Below are 12,544 nucleotides of genomic sequence, written 5' to 3' on the forward strand. Positions count from 1 at the left end.
AGCCTTCGCACCAACCCATTTTGTTTCTTGTAGGCACATAATGTTAATCTTCCTCCTTGTCATGGTGTCCACCACCTCCATGGACTTTCCTGTTAGAGTGCCTATGTTCCATGTCCCAAATCTCAACCTTCTGTCGCTTCGACCTTTACCTTTTTCTTTGTGAACTAGCTTATTTATCCTCGTCCGTTCACGAAAACGCGAGAACCCTTGCTCATTTAACACTACATCCGGGCACCGATGCAGCGGCTCTTGCTTTGACACCGTACTCGAGCCATACGACGCGTTGCTTCCGCGCAACAACCTAGCTTTAGCGCAATAATGTCTTTGATTCATGTCATGGGGGTTCGGCTATATTTTTATGTTGGTTGCCGAAGACCTAACACAACCCTCCTCCTTTATCCGGGCTTGGGACCGGCTATGTACCACAAGTGTAACATAGGCGGAGTTTAGGATTGGATATAAAAAGAGAAAAAATTTACGTCGCGGGGGATCTCTTCTCTACTTCGGCACTTTTCAGTTTTACACACTTTTTCAAACTTTAGGATTTTTTCTAAACCATGAGGCACTAAACTTCCATTGTTAAGGTTAGGAGCTCTGTTTGTTTTAATAGATCAATATTATTTGCTCTTCTACTCTTGATTAATGTATTGATTTCTGTTTAAGAATTGGTTTTGTTTTTCATTTTACGGATTAGAGTATATTGAAAAATAACACTAATCTAAATTGAAGCATCTAGGAAAAGTTAAATCACTGGAATTAAAGCTTGAAACCCTTTTCTCACAATTATTCAATTATCTAGATTTAATGTGATACATAACATATAATTGGATTATTTCTAGGTTCTTAGAGATTGTGTAGCTTATAAATCAGAATTTGAACTAAACCTTTTAACACAATTGATTGATCAAGGAATTGATGGTTGGTTGGATTAGAAGAGATTGAATTGCCATGGAATTAGAATTCAGTCATCTAGGGTTTGCCATGAATTAAATCTTTACATGATCAAAGTAGTTGACAATGATTGTTAATCAAAAAATTTAAACATCTCCAGAGTCTTAACTCTCTTCTCATATTATTTTATCACACGTTTATTGTTTGCATTCTTCCACTCACCGTCTTCTATGTTGTAAATTGTGTAGGAAGCATTGTACCACCGGTTGTACATGCCAACAATTTTGAGTTGAAGCCTCAGCTCATCACTTTGGTCTAGAAGATTTGTCAGTTTAGTGGAAGCCCACAGGAGGACCCCAACTTATTCATCTCTCATTTCTTGAGGATTTGTGATATAGTCAGGACCAATGGGGTTCCCGCTGATGTTTACCGATTGTTGTTATTTCCTTTTGCTGTGAGGGACCGAGCTAGTTATTGGCTTGAGACACAATCCAAGAAAAGTATAGCAACCTAGGCAGATTTGGTCAGTAAGTTCTTAACTAAAATTTTCCTGCCTCAGAGGTTGACTAAGCTAAGAACAGATATTCAAACTTTCAGATAGCTTAATGGTTAGTCTCTCTGTGAAGCTTAGGGCAAGTTAATGATTACTTATGAAGTTGATTGGGAATGTGATTACTAACTGGCAAAGATCATGGTGGTGTACTGCTTATCTAGTGTTGCAGTGGACGTAGGGTGGTTGTTTACCACCCATGGGTTTTTAAATTGATAATTTTATGGGAATCATGGTTGTTTACCGCCCACAGGTTTTAAATTGTAACTTATGCACCTGGCAATGATCGTAGTGGTGTATCGCTTGTCCAGTGTCACAATAGACGTGAGGATCGTGGTGGTGTACCACCCATGAGGTTACCGCCCATCAGCTTCCAAAAGGACGATATTCGGGTTAGCTACTGGGTGTGTCGAGTGTGGCATGATAATCGATACGTAAGCTCACAGCCATTAGGATATGCATTCATCATTTGCATTTGTTTGTATTGATTGGATGTGCATCTCGTTTTGGTTTGTCTTCTTGAATAATTGTATCTACATGCTAATTAACCTAATTGCTTTAATTATTATCTCTATTTGTGTATTTCTTTGTATTGTTTTGTTTGTGTTTGTACAACTGAGATATCCCTTATGTTGCCGGTGGTGACGCTGAGGGTTGTTCCTGATATGGTGATTGAGGTTTCCGAAAAACTGCGAATAAATTAATACAGTTGAGACTAAGTTTTGATGTTGAACCACTGATTGGGAAATTATGATACTGAGAGAGATGATGACTTGTATCGAGGAGAACTGAGATTTAGAGATCACTATTATGGTTGAGATTTAGTTTACTTATCTTGTTCGGATTAGAAAGGACCCTAGGCTTGAACTTTAGGTTGCTTGGTGTATAGGATTGCCTAGTGACTTCGGGTAGTTTTACACTACCTCTATTTGGAACTATTAGCCTACTGAGAACCCGAAAAGATGATGTTCTCACCCGTTTTAAAAAGTGCTTATTTTACAGATGACGGATGTGGTGTACCTCGTTGAGCGTGCTGGTTTCTCTCTGCAAAGCAAAGATTACTTTTGAGATTTATGTTAATTTCTCTAATTTACAATAATAGTAGCTAATAACAGTAAGAAAAGTTACTATTTATTATATCTATATTATTCTTGTCTTTTAATATATTCTTTTCATTTTCCTTCCAATAATTTATGTTGATTCACTAAATTTTTATGAATTTCTGTATACATGTATACATATAAATTAACAAAAACTAATTTAGCTCGATCAAAAGGTTTATAAAATTGGTTAGGACTATGTTTTTTATTAAAAATTGTAATAATTTTGTTCTTCCAATAAAGGATATTTGTCTATTTTGTATTTTAAGTTTTGTCAACATAACGTTTTAAACTTTTGGTGAATGTTTCAAATTGTATGATCCCACCAAATTATCTCATCTCCATAAGTATAGGGTGTCGAATAGTCAACCATCCCTTATAAGTCATCCATTGTGTATATATGGTCTCCCTAATTGACTTGCCTTCATAATTTATTCTCTCGCACACATGACTCTTTCCATCCATGTAGGGCTCGCTATAGAAACTTCTATTATAAATGCAGAGACATTTCTATCGCTAGAATTTCTGTAATTTTTCTTTCAACTTTCTAATATCAGAAATTTAAATCTTTTTTACAATTCAATATATTATAAAACAATTTAATAATTCCTCTAATATATAATAATAGTAAATAATAACTTTAAGAAAAATTATTATTTAATATATCTATATTATTCTTACCTTTTAATATATTCTTTTCATTTTTCTTCCAATGGTTTATGATTGATACATTAAATTTTGATAAACTTTTGTATACATGTATATACATATAAACTAACAAAGACTAATATAGTTTGTTCAAAAAGTTTATACAATTAATTATGACTGGCAGGGATGGACTCAAGGAGGACAAGTAGTGACCTTGGTCCCAACAAATTTTAAACTCATATTACTATTATAATAGATGCATTGTATAGAGTAAAATTTAATAGTGTAGTGATAGTAAAAAGAGTTGGTATTCTTTATATATTAGAATTTAAAATTTTTTACGTACATTTATATTATTTGTATTTTTTATTTGATTTAAAATTTTTTTACATTCTTTTTTTTTACACGTCACCACCCCTATTTTTCTTTCAACTAATTAAGCTCTAAATTAATTAACCTCTTTCTTTTTCCGGCGAATCGCCGTGAAAGTTTGAAAGACAACGCTACCTGCTTCAGGGAACTCATCCGTGGCGCAACTTCTGCGTTTGAACCCCATAGCCTCCACCGCACTCACCACCCTCCTCCGCAAATCGCCGCCAGCGGAGGTTATCGAAACGGACATAGTACCCGGTCGGAAAATCTGAATGACCTTCCTGAAAACGTGAGCCACGTCTATCTCCATTCCGTTATTGGTGGACCCCACGCACTCGAAACTCGCGTAGCTGTAACCGTCTTCAGGAGTGACGTGGATGGTAGAGTACCACTCCCCATGCATGGCGTTCATGGAGTAACCGCACGGATCGAACGCGAAGTCGCAAATGAGCGCCTCCTGGTTGATCTGATCGATCCCGGTGAACTCCGTCATTTCTCTTCCGGCGGAGTCACCGGTTTTTCCGTCATTACTAGGACGGAAGAATTTTCGGGCCGAATTCGGGTCAAGATCCGTCATGCAGATCTCCAAGGTGTAGGGCTTGTGCGGTTGTTGGTAATAAGTGGCAGTGAACACGTGCCACGCATGTGAGGAGGACTTAGAGGGCATTATGGAGGCTTTACGGTTATGAAGCGTTGGAGGGAGGGTGTCCTCCAAGTAGGACACCTCGTCCTTAAAGCTTGTGTGAGGGAAAGGTTGTGAGCTTGGGAATATGAAGCTTCCCCTCGTGTAACGGCACGACCTCAGGGTGAACCCAAGTTGGGTGTCAGCATAGAAAATCAATGGTTGAATCGATTTCAGCAGCTGTGTGGTGCCGCATGTTTTGATTATGATCTTCGTTGGGTACACGAAGAGGCTTGATTCCGAGAGGACATAGGCGTCGAAGAAGGAGTTACCGACGGCGGAAACCACCGTGCATTGCACGGCTTGGAGGGTTTGGTTTATGCATTGATCAAAGTCAAGGGTTCTTAGACCCAAATAATGGAAGGTTGTTGTTGTTGTGAAGAAATGGAGCTCCAAGCGTTTCTCAAAGCCTTCAAAGCCAGACAGTGCCATAATGGTGTTTGTTTTTGAGTGTTGAGGTGGAATTGAAGCTAAGTGAGAGAATGGATTAAGGGGTGGTTGGGATTTATAGGTGAAAAAAAAGAATTAGAGTGAGTGTAGGAAGAAGTGAAGGGGTGTTTAGAATACAAGAGAGCATGCGGGTGTTGGAACCAAGAATCATCATTGTAGCCAAAATCAACTGAATTATATGCACCAATATTATTTTCTTTCAATAAACTTCATTCAATATTCCATAATTACAACATTTCTTGTCAATTTGTAATTTTTTTTATGAATAAACATAGGGAGCCAATGGCCTAAGTCGTACAATGGAGGTTTAGGAAGTATTAGAGATATGACTATTAGTATTACATTGTCCTGTCAAGTTACGCTTTTGGGATGAGTGGTTTCATGATATGGTATTAGAGTTCTAGATCCGAAAGGTTAAGAGTTCGATTCTTGGTGAACCCTAAAGATTTAACTCATTGTACACATTGTATGCTTAGACCATTGACTCCTTAGCAGTATTTTTTTTACGAATAAATCCGGAATTCAATGATAGGAACAGCAAACAGAAATTAATGGACATTGTTGCTTTGTCACAGAAATACCTAGCATCTTCATATTACTACATTAAGAATAAGAATAAGAACAGTGAGTTAGCTTTTTCCGTATTTTAATTAATTTTTATCCTATTATTATATAAAAATACTTTAATATATTTTAAATTCACGTAACAAAATTGTTAGTGCAATTAACTTATATTATTTTATGTCATATTTCTTAATGATATAAAACATAAAAATATAACTTACCGTCACATAAATACTTAATAAAGTAAATTAATTAACAAAATATTTAAAAATATATAATTTTATATTTTATTAGATATAAAACCATAAAAAAATTATAAAAAATTATAAAAACTAAGATCATTCTTTTATTTGACAAGTATTTATTAATTTTTTAATTAAAAAATTAATTATAATTATATGAAGGTAGTTAAAATCGCGACTCTACTCGTAGAATCGCACGATTCTGCGATTTTGTTTCTCCCTATCGTCTCATTTATGCTTCTCGTCTTCTAGGAAGTAGCTCCGTGTTGAATCGCCGAGGAAACACGCTCAAACGCTGGAATCGCGAGTTTTCGGCGAGGTTGCGTTCCAGTTTCAAGAAGGCTCCAGATGCGGTTTTCTTGGCCCAAATTGCAACCAATTCAAACCCTAGAGCCCAATCTGAAGTGAAGAAGGTAAATGTCCCTACAAATTCTTCTTGAGCCGTTTACCCTAGCAACTTTTCCTCAATCTATGACTGTCTTTTCAGTTTTCACCTCATTCAATTTATCACTTTCCCTCCCTCTAAACTCTGAACTCCCTTTGAATTCTGAAATCACCAAATCGGAGAAGAAAAGTTGTGTTGCCGTGACCCGTAAGGCTTGTCGCGGTGCCCCTGTGAGTGTATCTCTGCCTTTCTGGCTCTTTCTGACTACAACTGTGACTGCATTAGAAGGTTGCTAACTTAGTGTTGCTGATGCTCTGTGTCGTTGACTGCCGGTGTTCATGGTTGGTTGTTGCTGCCTACTACGATCTTTGCCTCCCCTGTTTAGTGATTTTATGTAAACATTAAATCTGGTTCGCCTCCCCTGTTCAGTGATTGTTCATTTTAGTGGTTTGTGGTCACAAGTCACAACAAAGCTGTTCTTTACTTCTTTGCAGGTTGAATTTTTTTTTTTTTTGTTGAATTTTATTTAGCTAAAAACTTGAATTGTTAATTTATTATATTATGGCATTGGACATAGTTTGCTCACTATGACTACAACAAAAAAGGAACAATTTCAACCAAAGATTTTGCACTTTCCTTGGTTGTAGCTGCTGATATTAATCATATAAATAAACTGTTGGATATGGTGGAGGAAATGAATGATGATTCGCATCTCAGAAACATAAAAATCACATTTCAAGAGTTTGAAGCCTTTGCAGAATTGCGCAAGCAGTTGGAATTCTTCTCCCTAGCCATATTCAGCTATGGAAAAATTAGTGGAGAGTTGACAAAATCTGATTTTTAGAGAGCAGCATCACAGGTATGTGGCATCACTATTACAGATGCAGTTGCTGACATAATTTTTCATGTTTTTTATGCTAACCGGGATGGAAACTTGAGTGCTGATGAGTTTATTAAAGTTATACAAAGAAGAGAAAGCAGTGCAGCACGTGAAGGCATGGGGAGTTTGCTATCTTGCTTTTGGAACTGTGCAACAAAGCATTCATCAACTAAGCTTCAAAGTTAATGATGAATTAATCTAATTAAGCACTACAATGAACTCAACCATATGAAGCAACACAGGATGAAGATTCATCATTCATTACCTTAGGAAGGAAAACTTGCCATAAACACTATCACCATCACATGATTTTGCTGTGTACTCAGAGATGTACAGTATTCAATTTTCATTTTTTGTCCAAGATCTTTCCCTTTCTAAAAATTTGTCCTCATATGATCATTTTTGTACATACTGATAAACCAGCTACTATTAAATATTATTGTTTCTCAAAAAAAAAATCAAAAACTAAATATTTATGCTACAAAGTGAAGCAGGGGCGGAGCTAGAAATTTTTTTGGGAGGGGCGAACATGAAAACTATAAGTTAAGAAGAGAGAAAAAATGAAAATTAAAAGGAAACTAAACTAAAAAATTAAAGGTTTGGGAGGGGCCATTGCCCCCCTTCCCACAAACGTGGCTCCGCCACTGAAGTGAAGGGATACTCTGTAAAGGATGATTGAAAATTTTATATTATGGTGTAATGCACAAGGTAATTAATTATTCATTGCAGTAGTTTAGTTGCTTTATTTTATATCGTATAAATTTGTGAGTTGTGAATTTGTATTTTGATTTGTGATTGAGCTTTGTTATGAATTTTGACTTTTGTCTTAGAAATTTGTGCCATCAAATTTTTTATGATTTTTAATTTTATATTTTACAAGTTACGTTTACGTTTCGTCTTACGATTCAACGACTTACGATTTTGAACTAACTTTTCGAGTCGAGGTAAAAACTACGAGTTCGCTACTTATATCTATTATCAAATATATGACATTATATTTGATTATATAAGATTTTAATTTTTGACCTCTCCACTCTAGATTCCTGGATCCGTCCCTGATGACTGGGTTCTTTATTAAAAGTTGTAACAAGCAATTTTGTTAATCTAATAAAGAATATTGTCTATTTTGTATTTTAAGTTTTGTCAACTTAACTTTTTAGACTTTTGGTAAATGTTTTAAATTGTATAGTCCCACCAAATCAATCTATTTTCATAAATATAAGTGTTAGATAGCCAACCATCCCTTATATATCTAAACATTTTTTGTAACACCCTACCATACAGAGTCTTATGCTTAAGTCATAATTCAGAGATGGCAAGGTATTACGACCTCTAAAACAAAAATTTAGTACGTATAGTAGTATGAATAATTGATTATAACTAGGAGCCTTTGTAGAAAAAGGGGTAAACAAAAACCGTAACTCGAACGCGCAACACTCCGATCGATAACGTAACGAGCAAAGGATAAGCTAACGCAAGAGCCACTTTGACTAATGAAACCTCTTTTCCACGCAACCGTTTGATACTAGTATCATCAGTTCTGACTGGAGCCACTGGAAGCGTCAAATCTTCTCTTAACTGAACCGATTCAGGTTCTAACATTTGGCCCGTTCGGTCCAATCTTGGTCCGAATTCTATAAAATTGGTACCGAAATTCTCGTCTCAATTTCCTCTATCATATTAAGCCATAAAAATATCATTTTTGGCTTTCTAGAATAAATTCTCATATATGGGTTAATTAGCCGTTAATTAACCGGGTCTTACATTTTTCGCATACGTGAACTTTTGCATATTGTTGTTTATCGCGTGCATAGCCATCCATCATGTATACAAAATCTCCCTTATTGGCTTGCATTCATAATTTATTCTCTCACATACGTCACCCTTTCTATGCATGTAATCCTTGTCACGCAAACTTTTATCACGCATGCGAAAACATTTCTATCACCGTAACTTTTTGTAACTTTCTTTTCAACCTCCAAATATCAGAAATTCATATTTTTTTTACAACATATTACAAAAGAATTTAATAATTTTTCTAATTTACAATGATAGTAGCTAATAACTTTAAGATAGATTATTATATAATATATCTATATTTTTCTTGACTTTTGATATATTCTTTTCATTTTTCTTCTAATGGTTTATTACTGATACACTAAATTTTTATAAATTTTCGTATACATACATATACATATAAACTAACAAAAACTTACATTGTTTGATCAAAAGGTTTATACAATTAGTTATGATTGGAGTTTTTTTTTTTAATCAAAAGTTGTAATAATTTGGTTCATCCAATAAAAGATGTCTATTTTGTATTTTAAATTTTATCAACATGACTTTTTTAGACTTTTGGTGAATGTTTCAAATTGTATGGTCCCACCAAATTAACCTATTTCCATAAATAAAGTATGTTGGATAGCCATTCATCCCTTTTATACGCGGATGTTTTTCGCATACCTGAACTATATATAGAATCTTCCTAATTGGGTTGTCTTCATAATTTATTTTCTCGCACACGCTGCCCTTTTCATACATGTAGGATTTGCTATGCAAACTTCTATCACACATGCAGAAACATATTCATCACCAGAATTCTTATAACTTCCCTTCCAACTTTCTAATATGAGAAATTCATATATTTTCTATAACATATTGAAAAAGAATTTAATAATTTCTTTATTTATAATAATTGTAGCTAGTAACTTTAAGAAAAATTATTATTTAATATATCTATATTATTTTTATATTTTAATATATTCTTTTTATTTTTCTTCTAATTATTATTAAAACACTAAATTTTTATCAAAGATATACATATAAACTAACAAAAATTAAAATAGTTTGATCAAAAGTTTTATACAATTGATTATAACTAAGTTCTTTATATAATTAAGGATATTGTCTATTTTGTATTTTCAGTTTTGTCAACATGATTGTTTTTAGATTTTAGGTGAATATTTTAAATGATATGATCATACCAAATTAACCTATTTCTATAAATGTAGAGTATCGGATAGCCAACTATCTTTTATGTACGTGAATATTTTTCACGTACGTAGATTTTTTCTCGTTTTTTGTTTCGTACGTAGCTATCCAGTGCATATACAAGATCTCTCTAATTGGCTTACCTTCGTAATTTACTCTTTTGCATGCGGTACTTTTTTTTGTATATAGAATTTCGCTATGCAAACTTCTATCACGCATGCAAAAGACATCTTTATTGCTAGAATGTCGGTAACTTTTCTTCAAACCTTCTAAAATAAAAAATTCATAAATATTTTTTTACAAAATTTTAGAAAAAAAACTTAATAATTCTTTTAATTTATAATAATAAAATTTGCGTTATTTTATATTTATTTATTACTTGATGCATTAAATAAATCAAAAAGAATAAATTTAATAATTTTTGGCTAATATTATTTAATTACCAAACATTTTCGTTCTTTTTATCTTTTAATATGTTCTTAACAAAATATATCTTATCTTAACAAAATAATTCTACTTAACAAATATATCTTATCTTGATCTTAATAACGTATAAGTTGATAAGGATGTCCTTAAATAAGTCAACATCGGTAATTAATGCTTATCTAATTATAACTATTGGATTTAGATTCTCTAAAGTTTGAATTTTATTTTAAAGAATAAAGTGTGATTTTTTATTATTGATTTCATAAGTAGGACCAATAATAAATATGAAAGAGAAACTATTCAATAATAGAAGATTATATTTTATTCTCTAAAGTAAAATTCAAATCCAAATCCATAACAATTAATATAAGGGTATTATTAGTAATAAAAAATCTGATTAATTGTATCTTGATCATAGTATATTATGTATTATATACTTGGAATGAGGAGTTATTATCTTAGCCTTCATATATCTAACTAATGAGTGACTGTGGTTAAAACTTAAAAGAAATCAAAACTAATTAAAAATTAGTTTTTTTTTAATCAATAGTCAATGTACGTTTCTTTTCAATAGAAAATTATTGTTGTTGAAAAAAAAAATTCCCGACAAATTGTTTTTTTAACCAATAAGTTAAAACAATTATGTATCAGCTCTAAAAAATAATTCAACAAAATAATAAAAGAATAAATATTAAGAAAGAAAAAATATAAAAAAAGGTTTAATTTTTTCTTTCTATTAATATTATTAAATATAATTTTTTTATTATTTAACAAATTTTTTTTCTGTTAGTTTTCTTTAAGAAATATAAAATGAGAAATCGTATTTTTCGTTACCATTCAGAAAAAAAAAAAGATATCGAGAAGATTCTTTTCCGAGAAAGTCAAGTAGCTAGGTGGGGAACGGGGAAAAGAAAGAGGGAGAATTTGACGATGGTCACACTTCACACTTGTTATGTGTGTGTTTTGATTTTTGAAAAATGAAAATTGGAAGAGCAAGAGCAAAAACAATAGAGAAATGAAACGGCAGCGTAGTAGCTAGTACTTCCTAGTTCCTAGCTTAATAAACCCACTAAACTCGTCACTCCTCATCACTTCGTAACAAACTATCACGTTTCTTCTTCAAACGCCATCTTCTATTTGCACCCTCAATTCCTTCCATTGCTTCCCTAAGCGCATGGCTCCAAGGCGATCCAACAAGGTGCGCACGTGTACCTTCCATGCTCACTTCCATTCCCTCACTCGTTTCACTTCAATCTTGTTTCTGTTTTTGAATTGATGATGCATTTTTTTTGTAGAAGCGAGAGACGCGAATGGACGCAGCCATTGACGCCATGGCAGTGATGGGATTCGAATCAAAGCTCGTCAGATCAACCGTCAACCACCTCATCAAGAATGTTTATGGCTCCGATGGATGGCTCTTCATTGAAGCCGACGGTTACAAAGAGCTCATTGAATGCCTGATTTCTGATCAGGAACAACAACAACCGCCAAACGCTTTATCAGAGGTACATTCATTCTCTTTTGTTGATTCGGCATTGTGGTTTTATTCTTTGATTTCTAACAAGTCTTTGTTTTGTTTGAATTTGTTTGACCTTTGTTGTTTATACCCTATGGAGTTCGATTGGAGATGATTTTGAAAAAAAATGTAGCTGATTCCGCCGCTAAATTTGCGGTTATAGGCCGCAATTTGAAACATTTTCTTGTTTTACACTGCTGGAATGGAAGAAGTAATCCTCTTTAATCTTCTTTTTTTTTAAAAAAAAAAAATTACTAGTGCCATGCACAATATTTAGTCAATTTTATGGTATCATGTATCATAATTGGATTGGATTTTAACAACTATAATTCACAAAGAAATATAATTTAATTTCGTGTGGTGGCTAAAACCTTTAGCTGAGTTTGGTGTTTTAATTTGTTAGAATACAAGGTAAGCATTTCTTCTATTCTTACACAAGAGAATGCTAGAACTTCCAAAATAACCTACTCATTTTACCATAGTTAACTCTGTGCTCTCTTTTATGTCATTTCCTTTTTTCTTTTCTTCTTTTTTCTCAGTGTTGATTTTTTTAATGTATCCATCTAAGCTGTATGTGATGATTCAATGGTTCTTTCCTTTTGTTGTTTGATTTAATTGTATTCATGTTCATTTGTGAATAATTGTGATTTATCCACGTGTTACTTATGTAGAGTGAGAGTCAGAGAGTACACTCTGAATTTTGCCACTTGCAATAAAAAGAACTGAGCTAGTGTTTTATCAAGTACTAGCATCCTTGTCGCAGAAAATATAAGAAAACTTGTTCTCTTGGGAGTTTCAATGGTCACAACAACTTCAGTTGTATCTTCAGTTCAGCCTTGAGATTTTC

General features: G+C 33.4%; 2 protein-coding genes and 2 long non-coding RNA genes across 4 annotated transcripts in view; 3 read left to right on the forward strand and 1 right to left on the reverse strand.

Annotated features, from left to right (window-relative positions):
• Positions 1 to 3,200, forward strand: part of LOC110267161 — an 18,808-nt gene extending 15,608 nt beyond the window's left edge. The window contains exon 3 of the long non-coding RNA XR_002354520.1: positions 3,187 to 3,200. This is a non-coding gene — a long non-coding RNA (uncharacterized LOC110267161). The remainder of the gene's footprint in view (positions 1 to 3,186) is intronic.
• LOC107616931 (S-adenosylmethionine decarboxylase proenzyme 4-like) lies at positions 3,600 to 4,868 on the reverse strand. The gene has a single exon (XM_016318804.2). The coding sequence runs from the start codon at positions 4,673 to 4,675 to the stop codon at positions 3,638 to 3,640; it is 1,038 nt and encodes a 345-aa protein (XP_016174290.1). The 5' UTR covers positions 4,676 to 4,868; the 3' UTR covers positions 3,600 to 3,637.
• On the forward strand, positions 5,644 to 7,211 carry LOC107616688. The gene is made up of 3 exons (XR_002354256.1): positions 5,644 to 5,912; positions 6,070 to 6,278; positions 6,532 to 7,211. It is a non-coding gene; the product is annotated as an uncharacterized LOC107616688 (long non-coding RNA).
• The window catches only part of LOC107619774, a 3,446-nt gene continuing 1,946 nt past the window's right edge, over positions 11,045 to 12,544 (forward strand). Inside the window, exons 1-2 of the mRNA XM_016322063.2 lie at positions 11,045 to 11,379; positions 11,477 to 11,686. Of these exons, the coding sequence (XP_016177549.1) occupies positions 11,356 to 11,379; positions 11,477 to 11,686 (234 nt within the window). The 5' untranslated portion in view covers positions 11,045 to 11,355. The remainder of the gene's footprint in view (positions 11,380 to 11,476; positions 11,687 to 12,544) is intronic.

Source organism: Arachis ipaensis, chromosome B09, assembly GCF_000816755.2.
Source record: "Arachis ipaensis cultivar K30076 chromosome B09, Araip1.1, whole genome shotgun sequence".
Classification (NCBI taxonomy): Eukaryota; Viridiplantae; Streptophyta; class Magnoliopsida; order Fabales; family Fabaceae; genus Arachis; species Arachis ipaensis.